The 22,989-nt window shown below is 36.7% G+C and overlaps 1 protein-coding gene across 1 annotated transcript in view; it reads right to left on the reverse strand.

Moving 5' to 3' along the window:
• LOC128238125 (DNA mismatch repair protein Msh2-like) overlaps window positions 1-21,416 on the reverse strand; it is a 31,928-nt gene extending 10,512 nt beyond the window's left edge. The window contains exons 1-17 of the mRNA XM_052953699.1: window positions 21,368-21,416; window positions 21,111-21,160; window positions 15,621-15,656; window positions 14,534-14,621; window positions 13,275-13,420; window positions 12,437-12,538; window positions 11,067-11,153; window positions 10,524-10,647; window positions 9,812-9,898; window positions 8,507-8,686; window positions 7,895-8,008; window positions 7,418-7,554; window positions 4,223-4,339; window positions 3,465-3,635; window positions 1,558-1,819; window positions 966-1,095; window positions 628-719 (exon numbers count right to left, since the gene is read on the reverse strand). Coding sequence (XP_052809659.1) covers window positions 628-719; window positions 966-1,095; window positions 1,558-1,819; window positions 3,465-3,635; window positions 4,223-4,339; window positions 7,418-7,554; window positions 7,895-8,008; window positions 8,507-8,686; window positions 9,812-9,898; window positions 10,524-10,647; window positions 11,067-11,153; window positions 12,437-12,538; window positions 13,275-13,420; window positions 14,534-14,621; window positions 15,621-15,656; window positions 21,111-21,160; window positions 21,368-21,401 — 1,957 coding nt within the window. The 5' untranslated portion in view covers window positions 21,402-21,416. The remainder of the gene's footprint in view (window positions 1-627; window positions 720-965; window positions 1,096-1,557; window positions 1,820-3,464; window positions 3,636-4,222; window positions 4,340-7,417; window positions 7,555-7,894; window positions 8,009-8,506; window positions 8,687-9,811; window positions 9,899-10,523; window positions 10,648-11,066; window positions 11,154-12,436; window positions 12,539-13,274; window positions 13,421-14,533; window positions 14,622-15,620; window positions 15,657-21,110; window positions 21,161-21,367) is intronic.
• Window positions 21,417-22,989: the final 1,573 nt, after the last annotated feature.

A 22,989-nucleotide genomic window follows, 5' to 3' on the forward strand; every position in this document is an offset into this window, starting at 1 on the left:
TAATTTAGTTGTACGAATAATTTAAACAAAGTGCTTTGACTTTAAATATTAATAACACAAGTACTGCTATTGTATACATGTATACCAAGTTTGAGTACACAAGTAATTGTCTGGTAAGCGCAGTGGTTAATGCACTCGCTTCTCACCGAGGCTCCCTGTGTTCGATTCCCGGCTAGGGCGCATGTGAGTTTGGTTTGTGGTCACCAAGTCGGACAAGTTGGTTTTCTCCAGGTACTCTGGTTTCCCCTACAACACAAGACCACTCTCTTACGCAACATCGTGCTTACGAGAGTGACTTAGTATAAGTTATCATAACTTTCTCCACAATCGTTGTAAAATATCTAATGTTTTAACTAAGTAATTGAATAATAATTTAAGTAAGTAAGTTCAGTGGTTTTCAAGAAAACTCCCAACAATGTGGTTTAATTGAAGATAAACACATGTTTTTTTCAAAATCACCCTTTCTAACAAACTTATCCTCCCAGAAATCTGCCAAGCAGCTCCAGAGGAGAGATGATTTAAACAAATTGATCACATTGACACACGATGGGCCGAGAAATTGTCACAATACTGAATAGGTCATTCTGTGCTAAGGTGATCTAAAAAACTTTTTTAAAACAATCTTACCCTCTTCAAAAGAGATGTCATTAGGAATGAAGGCAATATCATCCTGCATCTCCAGGCAGGGATGTCTGGCCTCCGTCAATCGGATAACCCCACTACCTGTTATCAACAATTAAGAATCAAATTTTTTAGTATTATGGTTCATCAGTATATGAAAACATTTGATCAGTGTACAGTTATATACCTTGTTAACACCTAAAGTAAATATTTCACTCATGGCTATGGCCTATGCCACTCGTCAAATATAGCTGTTGGAGCTTACTCTGTGAAATATATTGTGACCTTTATCCACTATAGATTCTTCTAAAACAGTTTTAACTAGTACACATGAGTGTTGTCACCTACCCTTCTCCCTGACTGTTGGCCGTATGTAAGGTATGGGCGCACACGTGGACACTTGGGAAAAACTGACAAGCACGTCAAGCTGGGCAAGAATATCGTTCATCAGTAACATCGGCTCCACATAGCCCGCTGAAATTTGGAAATTATAGACGCTAAGTAAATTAATTTTTTACTTGTATATCCCACTTTCAACTTCAAATTTTTGCATTTTGCATAATTATTAGGTTAAAAATTATGAACATTGGCAGCTTTACATTGCAACAGGAAATCAAAATTCCCATAATTATAATGCATTCATAAATTGAACTGAAATTTATATTTTATTGAATTTTTTTTTTTTTCATTTTGATAAACAAATGTAATTTATATGAAGATATCTTGGATAAATGTGACCTCTTCAGCAAAGGAGAAAACCATGAATACAAACAAGATTTAACCATTTGGGACATACAATCGTATGAGAAAAACACCTATAAATCAACAATTGTTTTTGTATAGGCTAAATGAAAAATACACAGATTTTAACATATATGAAATTTTTTTCATCATGAGTCCATTTCATGACAATGTCACAATTTATAACATACTTACAAGCAATGTTGACGACTTCAGCGACAACACTCTTCTGCTGTTCACCATACTCCTCCTTCGCCCCAATATACTCCCTGTTGTACTCGGCCATCGCCTTGTTATGGAAGCGGACCCCGTTGGTCTTCGTATCTATGGTGATGTAGTTCTTGTTGTTACGGAGGGCTTTCTCCTCTTTCAAGGTCACACGGAAGTAGTACCCCAGCTGTGCACTGCTTTCAAGCTTTAAGACTTTGTTAGGTTCCAATCCAAGGTCCCGACTCACCTGACAGAAGAGGGATTCAGTTTAAAATTCTTATGAAGAATATGGTGCTATGTTATCATACGTTTAGCACTATGCACAAAAACAAATAAGTCAGATTGTCTGAATTGCAAAGTGAGGGATGGTAACAAATCTTAGTACTTATTCATGACTTTAGTTAAACAATTATCTTTCTTTTCCCCTTATAACTGTCTTATGACTTGAGTTAAACAATTATCTTTCTTTTCCCCTTATAACTGTCTTCTCACATTGATAACTCCTCCAAGGACTGTCCTGTCACATTGCTTACCACCCAAGTACTTTCCAGTAACATTGCTAACCCCAAAGTACTATCCTGTCATCTTGCTAACCCCCAAGAACTTTTATGTCACAATGTTAACCTCCAAGAAGTGTCCTGTCAAATTGATAACCCCCAAAAAGTTGAGATAGCACTACTGACCCAAAAGTTATCTCATGTCACATTACCAACCCCCAAGTTATGTATATTCATGTTGCTAACCCCCACTCACTTCTACTCTGCCCTACAGAACCCACCTTGTTCACCTGTCCCTTAAAATTCTCCTCTAGTGAGTCTATACTCCTTGAGGGCAGTGAGGCCTAGATCACACTACCATCCCCGCCACCCCTCCACAGGTACTCTCCACTACCCCACCCACCTTGTTCATCTGTCCTTTAATACTCTCCTCCAGTGAGTCTATTCGCTCCTTGAGAGCGGTGAGGCACATATCACACTACTACCCCCTCCCCCATTCCACAAGTTCTCTCCACTACCCAACCCACCTTGTTCATCTGTCCTTTAATACTCTCCTCCAGCGAGTCTATCCGCTCTTTGAGGGTGGTGAGGCACATATCACACTACTACCCCCTCCCCCATTCCACAAGTTCTCTCCACTACCCCACCCACCTTGTTCATCTGTCCTTTAATACTCTCCTCCAGTGAGTCTATCCGCTCTTTGAGGGTGGTGAGGCACATATCACACCACTACCCCCTCCCCCATTCCACAAGTTCTCTCCACTACCCCACCCACCTTGTTCATCTGTCCTTTAATACTCTCCTCCAGTGAGTCTATCTGCTCCTTGAGGGCGGTGAGGCACATACCACACCACTACCCCCTCCCCCATTCCACAAGTTCTCTCCACTACCCCACCCACCTTGTTCATCTGTCCTTTAATACTCTCCTCCAGTGAGTCTATTCGCTCCTTGAGGGCGGTGAGGCACATATCACACTATTACCCCCTCCCCCATTCCACAAGTTCTCTCCACTACCCAACCCACCTTGTTCATCTGTCCTTTAATACTCTCCTCCAGTGAGTCTATCTGCTCTTTGAGGGTGGTGAGGCACATATCACACTACAACCCCCTCCCCCCTTCCACAAGTTCTCTCCACTACCCCACCCACCTTGTTCATTTGTCCTTTAATACTTTCCTCCAGTAAGTCTATCCGCTCTTTGAGGGTGGTGAGGCACATATCACACTATTACCCCCTCCCCCATTCCACAAGTTCTCTCCACTACCCCACCCACCTTGTTCATCTGTCCTTTAATACTCTCCTCCAGTAAGTCTATCTGCTCTTTGAGGGCAGTGAGGCACAAATCACACTACTACCCCCTCCCCCATTCCACAAGTTCTCTCCACTACCCCACCCACCTTGTTCATCTGTCCTTTAATACTCTCCTCCAGTGAGTCTATCCGCTCTTTGAGGGCAGTGAGGCCTTCATCGAAGTCGGCTTTGATCACAAACTCATGATTCTCCACCTGGCTCAGGTCCATAGTGGCTTCAACCATCTCCTGGTACTTGGCAAAGTCCATTAACATCTCCTGATATCAGAAACAAATTCATTTATCCATAGTGTATTTTTCAAAGATGAGAAACAAATATCTGCCCCAGAAAATTCTCAGACAAGATACAAGAATCTTTATTTAAAGTCGGGTATGTGTTAACAAGAAACATTAGCTCAATGAGCTATTTTCCGACATTGCAAACCAAAAGCAGATTCCTACAAGAAACAAAACAGATTGGGATTATTATACAGTCATCAAAATTAGACTTTTGGATGAACAAGCCCAAATTCTTATACTATTGCTTAGCATCAATTTTTTTAACAAGCCTTGCTGTATAAAATTCAGTATTTGAGTAAGCCTGGAAGACATTTTACCTGTGCAGGGCTTGTGCTATTTTCGACCACTGATGACACATTGTCATTGGAATCATGTGTTCTCAGTTTCATATTATTGTTTTGCATAATTTCAAACTTAAAGCCAACATTCAAGTTTTACAAAATGACAACACTGCCAACAAGATCAACTAGACATATAAAATTTGTTTGTTTTCTTTTAAAGACAGATTTGATAAAAACAAAATAATCCATATTCTAGAGTCCTGAGAGCTTTACTTTTGTTCTTACCTTCAGAGGGTTTGAGAAGACATGCATGAGCAGTGTCTTATGTTGGCTGTCTGTGCGTTCCAGAGTCTCCAGCAGGTATGGCATCTTGTCAATGGCTTGATACACCCGGTACACATCCTGGTGAAACACACAGGACGACTTTTATTCATTTCATGGTCTAATATACACATAATAAGAGTGCAGCGATGCAAATGCAAACAATCTCCTGTCAAAAAGGGGCATAACTCTTCAATTGTTAAAGCCAGAGTTAAGGACCTTGCTATGCATATGAGTAGGAGTTACACAAAACGCCTTGATTCATAAACATTGTGTAACAATGTCAAAGGCAACTAGAGATTACTTTTTTGAAAAAGCGCTTGTCTCCCCTATTGTGTGGTCGTATCTGAGAAAAAAAAAGATGGACATGAAATTTGTAATTATGGACAGGAGACAAACCAACAGTGAAGTTTGGTTTATTCACCTGTATTAAATAGTGAATATCTACTGCGACCTTGACCTTTGACCTATTGATCTCAAAATCAATAGGGGTCATCTACTAGTCATGACCAACTAGCATACCAAGTATAAAGTTCCTGAGTGCAAGCGTTCTTTAGTTATTGAGCAGAAACGAAGTGTGACGGATGTACTGACGGACAGGGCAAAAACAATATGTCTCCCCATTAATTGGGGAGACATAATAAATTCAGTTGAAGCTTTAAGGAGACTTTTTTTTTATAAACACAGAATCCTGTCCATGGCTATACTATGACATCTTATCAGTTCTTCCAATCAATCAAACTGGTATAAAATGTAACTAGATCAAAGCATTCTCCTGATATTGCACAGAAATATTTTTTTACATTAGAGGTCACAGCGACGTTGACCTTTGACCTTGTGACCCCCCAAAATATAGGAGTTTTCTAAACCTCATGATCAACCTCCCTACCAAGTTTGGTGAACCTAGGTCAAACCATTCTCAAGATATTGAGCGGAAATGTTTTTTACATTGGGGGTCGCCGCGACCTTGACCTTTGACCTAGTGACCCCAAAAACAATAGGGATCTTCTACACCTCATGACCAACCTCCCTACCAAGTTTGGTGAACCTAGGTCAAACCGTTCTCAAGATTTTGAGCAGAAATGTTTTTTATATTGGGGGTCGCCGCGACCTTGACCTTTGACCTAGTGACCCCAAAAACAATAGGGATCCTCTACACCTCATGACCAACCTCCCTACCAAGTTTGGTGAACCTAGGTCAAACCATTCTCAAGATATTGAGCGGAAATGTTTTTTACATTGGGGGTCGCCGCGACCTTGACCTTTGACCTAGTGACCCCAAAAACAATAGGGATCTTCTACACCTCATGACCAACCTCCCTACCAAGTTTGGTGAACCTAGGTCAAACCGTTCTCAAGATTTTGAGCAGAAATGTTTTTTATATTGGGGGTCGCCGCGACCTTGACCTTTGACCTAGTGACCCCAAAAACAATAGGGATCCTCTACACCTCACGACCAACCTCCCTACCAAGTTTGGTGATCCTAGGTCGTGCAGTTTTCCAGTTATCGATCGGAAACGAAGTGTGACGTACGGACGGACTGACGGACTGACGGACTACCGGACAGGGCAAAAACAATATGTCTCCCCCAGAGAGGGGGAGACATAATTACTCCATTCTTATTGGCAGCCACATGTTATACCCACACACTGCTTAACATTCCTCATAAGTTTCATTACTCTGGCAAGTATACTTTTGGAGATATGCACATCACATGATGGCATGCTCTGTATGCTATTTTTAACTCAGTCAAGGGTTATAACTCTACTCTACTCTTACTGGAGGCAGCCACACGTTATACCACACACGCTTAGGGCTGTAACGATTCATCGGTGCATCGTGAAATCGCGATATACTGTATCGTATAGCATTATAAAAAATCGTGTGTATCGCGTATCATTAGATCGTTACCTAGACTTAAGATTTGTATGCTTAAAACACTTTGCAAACATATTTGCACGATCCGGTCAATTTGTTAACTTTCATTTTTATCTGTCGAAACAGCGAAAGCCACTTCCGCCGCATTTTTGCAGACAGCATGTAGAGCTAGCAAAATATCTTACTTATCAAAGTACACCGTGTTTATTTTTCAAACTAAAATGAAAAATGAAAATAAAATTATTAAAAAATTTGCAATTTATTTTCCTTTTTTAAATTTGATTTACAAAAGATATGAAAACAAGTGGAATCTGTGAGCTAGCTGTATTCGAAAATGCTGCTGAAGTGGCTTTCGCTGTTTTGACCGGTTTCAGTCGTCTGCAAAGTCAAGAATGGCGCAAGGAAATACTACCAGTAGTAAAGAGAAACCCTATAGAAATGCGCCGGCAAAATATAAGTCCAAAGCTTGGGAGAACTTTGGTTTTGCAAAGTAATACAATAAACTAGTTATTTGTAAATTGTGTCTGGCAAAATTAAATATAATGGAAACACTTCAAACATGACCACGCATCTTCGCCGATGCAAAATAACAAAAACATTAAAAATATAGTTTTGGCAAGGATATGCTCAACAGTTTACAAAATAGGCAAACATTGAAGTCATACATAAAAAAGATAATATATATATAAGCGTATCGTGATATATCGTGAATCGCGTACTCCGTATCGTGATACGTATCGTATCTTGAGTTGAGTGACGATACACAGCCCTAGACACGCTGCTTAACATTTCTTTAAAGTTTTATAACTCTGAAACATATATACTTTGGAGATACACTTGTCACAAACTGGGGACAGCCACAGCTTCACCCAAGGTGCACAACTTCTCATGCAGCTTTACATTCCTTTCAAATTTCATAACAGTTATTCTTGACTAAATACTTTGATATACACGTGCCAAATACTTTGATATACACGTGCCAAATACTTTGATATACACGTGCCAAATACTTTGATATACACGTGCCAAATACTTTGATATACATGTGCCACGCATACTCTATAGACTATTTTTTAACTAAGTCAAGGGCCATAACTCTGCACTAACTAATGGCAGCAACACTCTAAAATCCACGCACTCAACTTCATATGCTGCTTAACAGTTCTGTAAAGTATCACTATCGGGCTAATAAAAAGAATTAAATGTTCTAAAAAAAGTTTTCTAAAATTGATAAAAGAAGCCTTTCATCCATGCAGTCGTGTATATTGGACAAATCCCTACCTGAAGGTTGGCCTTCTTTCTCTGAAACTTCTTGGCCAGCCTCTGGAAGTCTGGAATCTTGCGTAACTGGTCCTCGTAAAGTGTCTGTCGTAGCTCAGTGTCCTCGACCAGGGCCTCAACAATGTTCAAACGCTCCTCTGTACATGGATGATATCATGGAAATTTGTGCTTTAATCCGTTAATTTCTAAAACTTACATTTCTCTTATTTCATGTCATTTCTATTGTGTTTCACATCATTAACCATGATGCATTTCTCTTTTTTATTGACTTGTCATATTTTTTCTTCAAATACCGTTTTATATTGTGTATAGGGTGCACTTTTTTGCCCCGAAATTCAATTTTTAAAATCTATCTATAGTGTAAGGTTTCTAACTCTTACTCCACGTACACAGTATAATACTGTATCTCATAAAAATTATTCATGTACGAGTGTATTCTTAACATCAAGTACGGACAAACAATGAAGTTTAACGTACCAATCTTGTTGATATCCACGAGAGGCTGTTTGACCCAGTGCCCCAGTAACCTCTGACCCTGAGCAGTTCTACACCTGTTCAGCAATCCTAGGACAGACTGGTTTTTGTTCCCTCCTGAAATGCAGCAAAACATACTTTTCTGGGGATTTACTCTCAATTTTGATAGTATGCACACTGCCATGAGTTGCTTCTGTATACATGACATATACATGACATATTTATAATACTTAGTGACATGACATATACATGACATATTTATAATACTTAGTGAAGTTTTGGATTTGCAACAGAATAGATTATTAATTATAATGACACTCCCCTCCCACCCCACCTACCCGAATCAAAAAGGGTTTCTGGCTACCTGACCGACCCTATCGATTTGGCACAGACTCAATTTTTTAAACACCCCTCTGCTTATTTCACACCTAGATTTACTCAAGCATTCAGCACCGAATGATGCAATAATTCTTCGTTCCATATGACAATAAAAAATGCCGCTTGGCAGTTACTCAAATACTTATTTAAAGGCACACGAGAAGAAACCATTTTACTCATTTAAAAATAACTGAGTTTTTTTAATAATATTTTTTAACAGCCTGTATTGGAATTTACCTTCGAGAGTATTGGGTAACAGGTTGAGTGCCCGGACAGCGGCAGCATCCAGCCTCATGTACTGGCCAAGGTCAAAGGTTGTGAGTGTGTATTGGCCGAAGTTTGTGTCATCTGAGAGGAGCTCTAAGTAGTGGACGACGGCCCCAAGCGCAGACATTGCCTGCTGCTTCTCTATTTCAGCTGGAATAATGATACACAAGGCCACGATTAATAAATTGTTTGTTTGGCATTTTCTCCGGTATACATTTTTAGGTGAAAGTAGGTAGAGGGTTAATTTTTTACTTTCTAACCTCTTGACTTACATCATGAATGAGAGTGTCGGGGAGCAAATGCAATAACTCTTGGCTGCCATTGTTTTTCAGGAAAAAAACAACGTAACTCAACCATTTTTGAAGTCAGAGTTATGGGCCTTTTATACATGCCCATATTGTGTAGAAAGTTTCATTTGAAGTTTTTGTATGGCAATATAAACACAAGGACTATCACAATATCTTATCTTTGAAAAACAGACAAGAGAGCAAAACCAGGAAGTTAAATATACTGGTAGTTCCTTATTGTATTTATATAAAGGTCAAATATAAAACAAACAGTGATCATAGAATACATATCATGACATTTTTAACAGTCACATCAAATCCAGAAAAAATACCTTGACCATTCACATTTCAGTACAGATTTTCTGCTGGCACAGGCATAATAATATCTGTCATGTGTTTCCGGTCCGGATAGAAAACTCTTACCCAAGGACAACTGCTTTGCCAGGTAACAAGGCTTGCCCAGGTATCACTATGCAGCGACCCTGTGGGTTGGGTTTTTCTATCCAGACCGGACACACATCATTGCTATTTTTTCTAGCAGACCTTAAATTATTTTTTTGTGAAAAAATTGATATAAAAAAGCGCATTTTTGTACATTTCCGCAAAAAGCATGTGCGATGATGTTTACTAATGTCATGACAAGCATTAGTTTTTATTCACTTCATACATCAAGAAGTTCCTTCAATATAACTTTAGGGGTATTTAAGATGTAATTTTGTTTTGTTTTGAAGCTATATTATTTTTTTAGTTAATGTCTATGGAAATCATATATTGAAATATTATAACTATGCTTACATAAAGTGTACAGGTATAATAAAAAGTATTGTGTCACAGCACGTGACTCATCTAGCATGGGGGTGACATATATAGTTTTTCAACATGGCTGAATTTACCAAAAATGCCTATGCGGTGTCCTAGAAAAGGTTTTCAGACATATTGTCGAGATTTAGATTGCTAGACAAGACTCCCAACAAACAGCTGTACATACCAAGAGCAGCTGCGTTCGCTTGTTCTCCTTTCTTCACTTTGAGTAGTCGATTCATGTCCTGTACGCTGTCCTTACTGCTGAACTCACCTGCCAGAGATATCATCATTACAGAGCTAGAAAATGTTACTAAGATTATGAAAGATATGAATCTCACTAACAGTCCTATATAACTATATATGAATAAACAAATTTATTTAATACTACTTAGAATCATATGAAAGATTAGCTACTAAGATATGGGAAAAGGGGGAGTGGGGTTTTATAAGTTGTTTGTCATCTTTTAAACAAACTCTTCATATAATGATGATTTACATAACTTAAACAATGTTCATCCATAATATAATTTAAACCCAAACTAGAGCACCTTTGCTCTAATGTGGTTTTCCAGTCAAAAATGGCATTATATTACCTTTGCTCTAATGTGGTTTTCCAGTCAAAAATGGCATTATATTACCTTTGCTCTAATGTGGTTTTCCAGTCAAAAATGGCATTATATTACCTTTGCTCTAATGTGGTTTTCCAGTCAAAAATGGCATTAATTATTCCTGTCAGAGTCTGAATATCCAGATTATTTCTCGAGTAATGGCAAGGATTTAAGTTTGTGCATAATAAAAGCGCCAACAACAACACCAAGGCTACGACAATACCCTGCTGTTTTACTTTGACCTTACAAGTCATTTCTCATTTTAAGATACTCAGTGACTGGCCTTACTTTTTTTCCTCTCCGTGATCATGACCCCACTGCGTTCAAGCACTTCTTTCAGTTTCCCGCCATCGTTACTCACGTCGCTGGATGCTATAAGGCACTCTTTTGGTCCCAACTGTACCAACAACGCCTGCACAACAAAATATGATGGTCTTGATCAGGATTAAATGAAACATGATTGAAAAAACAACATTGTGCCCAGAACAAAACAATATCGTCTTGATAAACATAAATGTTAAACTTGAAAATAATACATGATTGGGAGCCAAGTTGTAACAACATTATATCCATCATTATTAGCACATAGTTACTCAAGAGTGTGGTCTGGTGTTGTTGAGAAACCTAATTCCCAGCAGAGTATCCCTTGGAAACGCACTTGTCCAGCTTTGTGACCACTAACTAAACTTTCATGAAAATAGGCCTAGAAATTAACTCCTTAAATTGTGAGAGGGGTTGCACAAATCAAGGCGTGAACAGACATGTTACCATGTCGAAATAATTATGATACATGTGAAAATTTTGTTTGAGTGTATAAAGACTTGCACATACCTCAAGGTTTGAGAACTGGTCATTGTCTGTGAACTCGGTGACGAGAAACTTCCTCAGGGTGGCATCAGCATACCCGACACCCACAAGCTGTTATAAGGGATCATACATTATTAGCAATGGATGAAATACATGTTTATGGATTTGGGCTCGATTATCATTAACAGTTAGTTCTTAACAATTGGTTCAATGTAACCAGGCCCCAATATCTCGAAACATCATAAGTCCCTCATAACATTATTACTATTAGGCTGTGGTATAATTTGTGTTATATTGACATTCTTAAGAGGTTTTGGACTTAACAAGGAAATCATCTTAATTATAAACACAATAAACTACATTTTATCTATTAAAATCACAAATAAGAAATTTGGCTGAATGAAGCTTGTTACGGTAAAAACTTTCGAGAAATTAGGGCCATGACTTAAGCACTTTTTTGTGTTCATTAAGTTTTAGATCCACTTGTTTTTAGATTCACTTGTTTTTTAAGTCTTATACTTGTATTTTATTCAAATATAATCTCTATATATTCACAATATTACAGGTACATACATTTGTCAACTAAACATTACACACATGCATTAATTATGCATACATGTATAATTATGCTAACAGAAGACGTAAGACATTTTACATAACTGAGAGTTAGAAAATAATCTCATGGACTGAGGTCAATGCATACATGTTCAAATCAAAAACTGTATAGATAGATAGATAGTTCATTCACTACACAAAATGTAAGCTTACAAGCTGTTAATCACAGTATGTATTTTGCCGTAATTCATTTTTTTTTTAAATATATAGCACCATAATTCGCGTATATGAACTACAAAAATCTGACTGACTGCTACATTCAAGTATCTCACCTTGTCTGACTGACTGTTACATTCAAGTACATATCTCACCTTGTCTGACTGACTGTTACATTCAAGTACATATCTCACCTTGTCTGACTGACTGTTACATTCAAGTACATATCTCACCTTGTCTGACTGACTGTTACATTCAAGTACATATCTCACCTTATCTGACTGACTGTTACATTCAAGTACATATCTCACCTTGTCTGACTGACTGTTACATTCAAGTACATGTCTCACCTTGTCTGACTGACTGTTACATTCAAGTACATATCTCACCTTGTCTGACTGACTGTTACATTCAAGTACATATCTCACCTTGTCTGACTGACTGTTACATTCAAGTACATTTCTCACCTTGTCTGACTGACTGCTACATTCAAGTACATATCTCACCTTGTCTGACTGACTGTTACATTCAAGTACATATCTCACCTTGTCTGACTGACTGTTACATTCAAGTACATATCTCACCTTGTCTGACTGACTGTTACATTCAAGTACATATCTCACCTTGTCAGCTGCCAGCTTCACCCCAATGACGCCCACAGAGTTGGCCATATCTACGCTCCCGAATAGAATGTCCTCAAACTGGGTAAGGTTGCCAGGAGACGCCTGCAGTTTCAGTAAATAGAGTAGTGAGATGGGGTGAAAGTAAATATCATTAGGCTTTATTACTTTTATCCAACATTTTTAAGATCAAATTACAACAACTTGCATTGTTATTATCAAAACAACAACATATCGGTAATAAACATTACTGATGTTTAATGTCATATTTAGTTGAATCCATGCATGGTAGCTGAAATAAGCACAGGCCTTCACCGGTTAAATGTTCTTCGGGGCTTGTTCATTTTATAGAGCAGGGCTTGTTACTTTTTTAACATTAAGCATCAATGTTAGAATTTGGGCTTGCATACATGCTGTATTTCTGAGAGGCTTCCCAGGGCATTTTGGTCTGAATTCCAGGGGATTTTGATATTAGACCAGGGGATTTTTTTATCTCTGCAAAAATTAAGCACAATATCAAAATTCCGATTCCCCCCCCCCCCCCGACCAAGGGATATGGCATTGTTCATTTAAGTCTTCATTTGAATGATATTATAATAGACAATGTACCGCCATACCAACACATACTCAGCTTTCCTTTATATGACAAGTCGTCCACTTGTAATATATTTTCTGGGCTTGTCAGAGAACAAATTTACAATGCATACAAACACGTAGAAGGTGCTCGTGCTTTAACAATTTCTTTGGAAAGGGGAGGTAAGCATTCAGACTTGTTGAACCTCAACAGTGTAATTTTGATAAACTGACCAGACTCGATATAGCTTATTAACATAGAACAGACCTTGAAGCCCAGACTCCAGTCATTGTTCTTGGCCCCTCCCTTGTTCTTGTACACCTCGACGCGGTACTGACGAACCAGGAGCAGGTCTCGCACTAAGGACTCGAAATTCATACGACTCAATGTAACACTCTCCACCTTTCTTTCACCTGTCAATCAAAAATAGAGGAACAATTGACAAAATAAAGTACAGCAACAAAGAGGCAGCATGAAAAGAGACCTTATGTTTCAAGGATTGGGTAAATTTACCGGAATTTTTGTGCACAAAAAGAGACTCATCATTCTCTTTGTGGACAACGCCCGTGTCCATTCAACAGACTGAAAACTTTGCGATCCATTTCTTCCAACATAACTTTACATATGGCAAGCATCCAAGACATGAAGACAAAGGGACAAACTTAAGGTTTCATTCATGCTGTCTCTTTGTTGTTGTACTTCATAAGTGTTTTGAAAGATAAAGGAAGACGAAATGTTGTCTCACAGATGCAATAATTGATACTCAACATCTTACAGATCTTCTGGAGTAACAACACCTTTTAATTTTGTTGATACACAACGTAAATAAAACTGTTTGATTTTAAGATTATGAATGCCTCAGAGAGATTTTGTTGGCTTACTGGAATATCATCTGCACCTCAGTTCTACATTATAAATGTGTGGACTCAAAGTCCCATAGCTATTTAGTCAATGTTGTGTTCTAGGTAAATTATGCCGTATCATTAATAAGTTATAATAATAACATTGCAATACGGAACAAAAGTGGTACAATATGCATTGTGATGAAATTAACATTTTTCATGTTAATTTATACTATCAGACATCGTGAAAACTATACTCCAAGTTTTTTTTATTTCTCGGTGAGTTTTAAAATACGGAATAAGTGTTCTCTTTACACTAGTATATTTATAGTATACAAAATAGCACTTGTTGTTTTATTATTTTTGCAATGGCATGAATATGCCAAGTTAGTTAAAGCCATTAAATTATCATTTTTATCACTATTATCCATTGTCTAACATGAAAATAGGCATACATTTTATATTTGTTTACCTTTTGTACTTTTGAAAGTTATATTGCAATACGCCATAGAAATATCAGGAAATATTGTGATCTGTTTTTTTCGAACAATACCAATCCATACAATTAATTTTTCCATATGGATGCATTCAGGAGAGTGAAATCATTCAGGAGAGTGAAATCATTGCAAAAAGAGAGAAATCTAGGTTAAATAGTCTAAGTTTTGTAGAAGAAATAGTTCTTACCGGATCCCAGCATTTTGACGACGGATGTAGTCTTAAACACTTCCTTTGCCACAAACACAGCATCTTGACCATGGACGCTGTAGTATTCCTGTGTGAAATGTAAATGATCTATACACTCGGCAAAACTTCTTTACATAAGGGCTATTCCATTTAAACATATAATCTCCAGGGGAGGGCACTTTTAAATAATGCATCCCCCCTACAGAAAGTGGGGTCCAAACAAGCGTAAAAAGACACCCACCTATATACTATTTATACTATTTAAATAATTGCCTTCCCCCCGTGGGTTATATGTTTTGCTGGAATAGCCCTAAGTTTGAACAGCCACAAAATCAAACATTTCACTCTATGAAATTTCTTGATTTATTATTATTTGAATTTCGATTTCAAAATACTGTACTTGTAAATGAGTATCTGCTATTTGCTTTTTGCTCATCAAAGATAGAAAAACCAACATATTCTATACAAAGTTTTAAAAGAATGTTTCTGTAAACATATAGCATTATTTTTGTTCAATACCGAGTAAAAAGCGAAGCTCTTCATAAAAGCTGCACATTTTTAGCAAAAAAATGAAGATGCTCTGCAAATACTTTATTTTGGCCAATACTGCACAAAGCTTTGCAAAAGCTGCGCTGTTTTGGCCAAAAGTATGAAGGTCACCTTCACAAACTCTGTGCTTTTATTGATTTTTTTAAGCTTCACATAAGCTTCGGGTTCTTTTTGCCAATACCGCATCATTTTGCGGAGCTTTTAGCACCACTTTGGCAAAGCTTTTAGCACCACTTTTGCGAAGCTTTTAGCACCACTTTTGCGAAGCTTTTAGCACAGTTTTAACCGCGCTTTAGCGAAGCTTTTTTACATGGGCGGTAGTCGATCAGTCTCATTTATAATAGTAATAGTACTAGTATAAATTTTATTTTTAGTAATTGTTATAACACATTACAGAAAGAAAATTGAAACAATCCAAAAAGGCATATATGTTTAGGTCAAACTTCATGCGTTAAGAATTCAAAGCAATTTTATTTTTACCTAAACCAGATATTGAGAAACTTTGTTAGCAAAAGTTATTAAACCACCATTTACTTACCGTCCTATCAAAGAAACGTAGAGTTGTTGAAGATTTCTGAAAATATATGCAAATTTCAAATTGTAACTAGACATAAATGATGCCTATACTCATTAAATCATTGACTAAGTCTTGTAGATATAAATTGCAAATACAACCTAATGGACTGCAGTCTTCATTTCAATGTTTACAAATAGCCCACCGTTCAAGTTAAATGAACGGGCCAATGCAACAATTTCTATAATCAATTTAAATAATGGCAAATAAAAGTTAACAGGTTGGGCAATTTTCCCAAATGAGCTTATATATCTCATTTATCTTTAAAAGCCTGATTGAGTGATTTTTTTAATCATAAGAAAGCTTGGAATTAAAAACAATGTTTTTTTGCATCTAAAAGTGTAGGATGGAGGGTTATGCACCAGTCAATTGTAACCACAGCCCTCCAGGTCCGGGGGTATACCGAGGACAGCCGTGGAAAGGGGCCGTGTTTTTACCTTGAATGCGTTGGTTTTGTCTTTGCGCCAAAAATAGCGGGGAATGGGCCTTATCTATGGTCCCTGGTGTGCGGGGGCATTTGGCAGTGTTTTTTTCAGCAGTTGGTTCCCGCAGGGCGAAGATCTTACCCGGGCTTGGCTTGAAAATCAAAGTCCCCGCTATTTCCCGGGCCTGGGGGGGGGGGGGGGCCATGGTTACAATGGACTGGTGCGTTAGGGCTAGAAACTATAATGGTAACTCTGGACCCTTTCTTTAAAAAAAATCATGACACAGCAGAACACCCACAAGATGGTCCTGTATCACGCTCCAGGGTGGTTGGAAATTTAAAAAAATAGTACCTTTGAATGAAATGCAACATTTTAACACTTTTGAAAGTGAAAATAAAATATCGTTACTTCTTTGCTTTTATCTATTAAAATATATTATTTTTGCCAGAAAATTTACACCCAAAAAGTGTTGAGAGTTGAAGAATTGATGTCTTCTTGCTGAGACAGAACAAGAAAAATCATCGAAGGCTTTTACTTTCTCTGTCTGAGAAATCCCATTAATTTCTGGGAATTCTCAGTTAAGTCAAATGACAGCTGCATTTTCTTAACCAGAAAGGACCTGACCCCTTCTAAAATGGTGTAAGAAAATATTAATAGACTGAAAGATTTTCTGAGGATAACTTTACAACATAAAAATGAATCAAGCATGACTGGGTGTCAAGATAAATGGAATCATATCGCCTTGGTCACGATATAATGACAAAAAGTGTTTCACAAAGGGTAAAAAATCAAAGTATTCAAATAGCCAAATTACATACGTTCCATAACAGTAGTGTCATGGTGTTATAATAATTCGAATAAAATCATTAGGTTCAAGCTCCAGTTTTTTTTTTCAGGGAGGTTTATGTATCAAGGAATACTTAAAAAATAATAATTTGTGATGTATATTTAAATGCTTTTGATAATGTGACAGAACTCTTTTATAATGCTTTTTTTAGCCAGACTTGTTGCATAGGTGCCAAATAAACAGTTATGGGCAAAATAATTGACTTTATTCCTTCTTGGTAGAAATAAATGAGATTTAACCATAAATGTCGTGATATTATTTTGAATTTGACTGCTTGTAAATGATCTACCATTTTTAGAAGCCCAAGGAAGCAAATAAAAGTGATTTTTTCTAACACCAGAATCAAAAACAAACAAGGCCATACCAATTTTTCAGCATTATCTTGATGCATAATTTTTTAAGATCACTTTCTGTATCCGGTCCGAAGTGTCTACGGATGGGACAAAAGGCACACTATATATTTACATATGAACTTTAAGTTCAGTTACAAACCTAGTATAAACATCTCTTGTTGCCAAAATGCTAACAGAACACAAAAATGAAGTACAAGATATTTAATATTTCTAAATTTCAGTAAGACAACCTTTTACAATGTAAATGTAATTTGATAATCGGACCTTTTAAGTTCAGTTTTAAGTTGCAACTTTCAAAGGTGAAAATTCATTGAATTATAATGGTGTCAATCAGTATATGTTTTAAATTCCTCATTGAACACCAAATGTAAGATTTTTCACTAGTTCAGTTGTTAGAAATAGACACGATGTAAATGTACTATGTGTTGTAAGTGTTTACGGATGGGACATAAAACTATTTAATGTAATACCAAGCTGCAGGCATAAGATATTCCCTGATGGTATCCACAATACTTATACTGTATCCAGTTACTAACTACTTCAATGTTTCAAGGAAATTTTAACTTAGAAACATGTTTAATTAACAATAACCAGGGCATTTTATATAGTACCCACGGGTCCGACTATCAGACCCATTCCTAAAGCAAAATATATATTTTTTTCCAATCTTCAGAAAAAAATCCCAATCAAAAGTAAAACAGTGTTTTTACCTGTACCGGTTCATTCAACATCCTAAAATTAGGTGATGTAAAGTTTTGGGGATAACTGAATTCAGAAATCATTGATTTGCATCACATTCAGAGATCATTTGAAATGAAAAATTAGTTTCTGTCATGATTCATTGCAATAAATATTTACACCCAAGAATTAAGATTTCAGCTGTTTTAGAGCTTTTGAAAGGGAAAATAAACTTATATTTAATAATTTTCTCATTTGCTGAAAAGCTTGTTATTTTAACTGTAAATTTTCCCAATTTAGGCATAATTGTGACGCAAATTTTCCCAAAATGTCTAGGATCCTTTTTCCAAAAATGGGCAGAAACAGCCCTGATAACTGATATATATACTCCAAAACTGAGAAACTGTTCTGAATCATATGTAAAAATGACATTTTGTCAATGACCTTTTCTTAACTACTTCAGAACTCCAGAAAATAAATAATTCATATGCCTCGGCCAAGGTCATTGTCATTACTTGAGATTGGATGTTCTCTCCATCGAGTAACTTTACATCTTTTTTATTCGGTACTTTTCCGGACACATCTACTGACAAATAACAGTTCCTGCAGTCAGCCTATCTTTCCTTGTCTTTCTTGGTTTTAGTTTCCACTTCTTTTCATTGGTGTTGTCTATTTTCCCTGTTGGTCGCCTAACTTGTAGGAAGGAAGCAATCCCACTACCAAAGCTAGTATGGTATTTGGTTATATTCCTATCAAGCACACATTGCAACACATTGTTGTATTCTGTCTTCTTTTCTTGTGAAGTCCCTCCATGACTCAATTTCACATCCTGTATTCTTCTTTTAATGTTGTTCATATTGACTGTTTCGCTCAGCTTTAAATTTCTTCTAGCACTCTTTGGTAAAATAACACCCTTTTCTTCCAAATTTCTTCTTATCGTTGGTGACATACTCTATCAGTTTTTCTTACACTCTTGTTTTACGCTTTGGTGTTGTAGGCATAGTTTCTTTTACTTTTGATATTGCTCTATATTTTGTGCTTCTTGCTTCTTGAATTAAATGGAGGCTCACACATCTCATTACTTATATTTCAGCTGAATTTGTGGCTGCTCTGGATCTGTTAATATCATCATTGTCTATTGTACCATCTGTTTTTGTTTGATCAATGTTTGTAGTATCTTGGTCTGTTGAAAGACTATTTTCACTGTATTTTTTTAAGTTTTATCCCCATCGTCCAATACTGTACTTTAAGCATCTTTAAGCACATTCTTCTTCTTTTTCAGGCTTTTATTTTCTTTCATTTCTCTATTCTTATTGTTACACGGTGTCTGTCTAGGAGTCCGGTTTTCTCCATTAGTTTTGTTTGTGATATTGTCTGCACCTTCTTTCTTTTTGGCAAGCTGTTTCATTTTCTTTTCTCTCCATATTTATTATTGTTTTTTCGTTTCTCTTGGATCACTTTCTTTTCTCCCTTTGTCAATTTGCCTATCATGTGTTTTTTCTTTCAGCATCTTTCCTCTTCATTTCATGATATTTTTCATTTCTTTCATTTTTCAGTTTTCCCCTGTATCTTTTCATTCTAAGGGCTTTTGCACTTACATTAATGTCAATTTCAGGTATATTTAAATGGTTTTTATTTCTCTGCTTGTCCATTTTTGTATTAATGTTAATTCTAGTCACACCTGAATTTATAAATGGACATTTCGTACATAGCGTGATTTAAATGTCCCATCCGTAGACATTTACCAGCTTTACTGTACTTCATTTTCTTAACCATAAATAAATTTCTAATAGGCCTCTTTATGTCCGGCTATAACAGCATAATCCATCCTGTATTTTGGCTACTTATTTTAATTCCCAAACATACATACTATAGAAAAAAATAAGTTAAGGCATGAATTTCAATGTTTTTAGCAACATATAGAAGTGGAAAAATGAAAATACAAAGGTAATGAGTTGTTTTTGGTAATCCATTGCCTAGGTTTGAATATGTGCTACATTTCTGTCAAAGGAAAGTGGTTCTTTTCGCTTAATATATGCAAATTTTGAGCATTTTATGTGTGTCTACAGATGGGACATGGTGTCTACGGATGGGACATTGACATGTTGAGCTTCATATTTACAAATTACAATCAGATATTGATGCAACAAATAATATATTTGGTCACTGAATGGAAATGCAAAATCTGCCTGGTTGGTTATATGCTAAGCATATTCCTTGCTGGGAAAAACATGCGTCTACGGATGGGACAAAATTTTCTGTATTTTTGGGTGCATACTCAGGCGTATAATAAATTTGGTAATGTAGGTTTTATGTTTAAATTTCTTATTGCTATTGATAAATGAGTTGTAGTTCTTCCAATTGAGGGTCATATTTTCACAAAATACCATATTGCTAAGAAATTTTGGCCATTTTGTATCCCTGAATTGAAAAAGCCAGATTTTGGTAACGAAATGGTGGGTTCAGTTATTTTAGTAGTACTCCGTCAGTTTTTATGCAATTTAAATGAAATAACCAGCTACAGAAAGAAGACTAAATTGCTTACTCAAAGCTCAAGATATCTGATACAATTATTTTCCAGTATTTTTTATTTTTTATGTTAAAAAAGGGGTAATTTTGAAATGAAACGTTGTAACGACAGTTTTTAGCCACATTTTGGCTATTTGGAGGTTGAAATTAGAAAACGCGTCAAATCAAGCGATGGAAGTCTGTATAAGTTGAGTCGACAGATATATTCTACATATCATGAGACATAAAAAAGACAATTTTAACATAACATGTTAAGAAAATTACAATGTAACAACAGCAAAAAGGAAATTGTCATTATATCGTGACCAAGGCGATTATTGCTTTTAAAGAAAGTAAAATGCATTAAATACGTACTCCATTTCAGCGGATTTTTGTGGTTGATTTTCACTTTCAGACTTAAAGGGATACAGTATTGCCATTAAAGCTCATTTGTCATGGAATCAGGACAAAAATAAGAAAATGTAGTCTACAGTAGATGCGCGGTCGGTTCCTGTGAGTATCATCAAAAATGCAATAATACTTTCATTGTATTTATTCAATTCGACTTGCATCTTGTACTTGTAGCGAACATGAATACAAATTCATCTTTTCTTGTTATTTTATTTTTATGTCTTCAACTTACCTCTGGCAGTGACCTGAAGTAACTCAAAAAGCCTTGCTCCTGTGGCAGGTCTAAAACAGAAAAATAAAGGTAAAATTCTAGCAGGCCTGGATTTCGAACACATTTGGGTACGAATAGGATTCGTAATGATCTTTCAGTGGAACGATTCGATCATGACATGCATATCCATATAAAAAATGTGTTTCGATAATTGAAATGATACAAATTTACGTTGGAAGTTAGAATTTACAATGATCAGATCAAAACAAATGACTTACCAAGCTTTAATTCTTGATTCGGCTGAAGTGCCATTGCGCAATCCGCGGGAAATTGACCGGTGTCTAATATAATATTTCTATTTTACTAAAAACCGTACGATTTACCGTGCCGTGTTCAGAGAAGCAGGTTAAAATAAAATGTTGTTCCAAATTAATGCCAAAAGTTTTAAAAAGCAATTTACAAGGTATGCTCAATAAACACATAAATACTAATACAAACGTATTTTCTTCTAATTTTTACCTGTCAGAGCCGGAGTCCCTCATTGTGCATTGTTGAAAGCATTGCGGGAAGCATGGGGACAGCGCATTGTGTAATGGAACAGTGTCGGTCCCAACAAATTAAGATTTTAAAAGTTTAAAACTATATTCAAGTTTTCTGAATATTTATTTAGATATGGATGAATGGAGAAAGGATCTGATTGTTTCTGGATTTTCATCCGATTCCGGGTGAATCCTGTCTACTCGTTCCAGTCTCTGATCGGTTCTGGGGAAGAAAGAGTTTCTGTATGTGTTACAGTTAATGCGATCTTGGTAAGAATTGTTGCTGCCCCTTGTCATACACTCGTTTTTCTTGAAAAACTAATTTCAATTGATGTCCACCAGTCCTTTGTATATATATCTGTCTGTCTGTCTGTCTGTCTGTCTGTATGTCTGGCTGTATGTCTGTCTGTCTGTCTGTCTGTCTGTCTGTCTGTCTGTCTGTCTGTCTGTCTGTCTCTGTTTAATGTCAACTCCTCTTCCGAGTGTTACTGACATGAACGGTGCGCGCCGGTTTGTTAGTGAAAAAATAAAACACTGATGAGGCAAATCTCATCAGAAAAGTGAGAACTAGGGTATAAAAGAGAACACAATTTAGGTAACATGATAAAAAGTGATTGGTGAACTGGTAAAAGGATAAAAACACTGCTCGCTTATCTAATGCTTAATGGTTGCCACAGCTACCTTGAATGTGTCAGGGGTGGGGATAGTGACAATATGATTTGGCAAACTGTTCCAAAGTACAACCGAGTGAGGATAGAATGAAAATTTGTGATAGTCAGTTTTTACTTGAATTTGTCTGAAACATAGTGGGTGCATTAGTCTGGTAAATCTTATTGGTGTTTGAATATAAGATGGCAGCGTAATAGCAACATGGTGATGGTATATGTTGTAAAACATTACAAGTCAGGAATCTAGTCTACGTTGTTCAAGTGAGCGCCAACCAAGACTTTCCTGCATGTTTGTAACACTGGAGAGAGGAGAGAAGTCATGTTTAACCCAACGGATAGCCCGACGTTGAACCATTTCAATTTTATTGGTGTTTGATTTTGTGTGTGGGTGCCAAATTGTGCTTGCATATTCTAACTGTGGACGGACAAGGGTTTTGTAAGCTAAAGTCCTGACACTTTCTGTTTTTGTTTTTATATTTCTTTTAATGAAGTTGAGAGTATTATTTCCATTGGTAGTAATTCTCGAGATATGAGTGTTCCAGGTGAGGTCTGCTGATATGTCAACACCAAGATATTTAGCACTTCTGACTGGCTCTAAGATCTGGCCATGGAGAATGTATCGATTTCTGATGATATGCTTATTCTTTGTTATGTGCAAAACTTGACACTTGGAGGGATTAAACTCCATATCCC

Source organism: Mya arenaria, chromosome 6 (assembly GCF_026914265.1).
Source record: "Mya arenaria isolate MELC-2E11 chromosome 6, ASM2691426v1".
Taxonomy (NCBI): Eukaryota; Metazoa; Mollusca; class Bivalvia; order Myida; family Myidae; genus Mya; species Mya arenaria.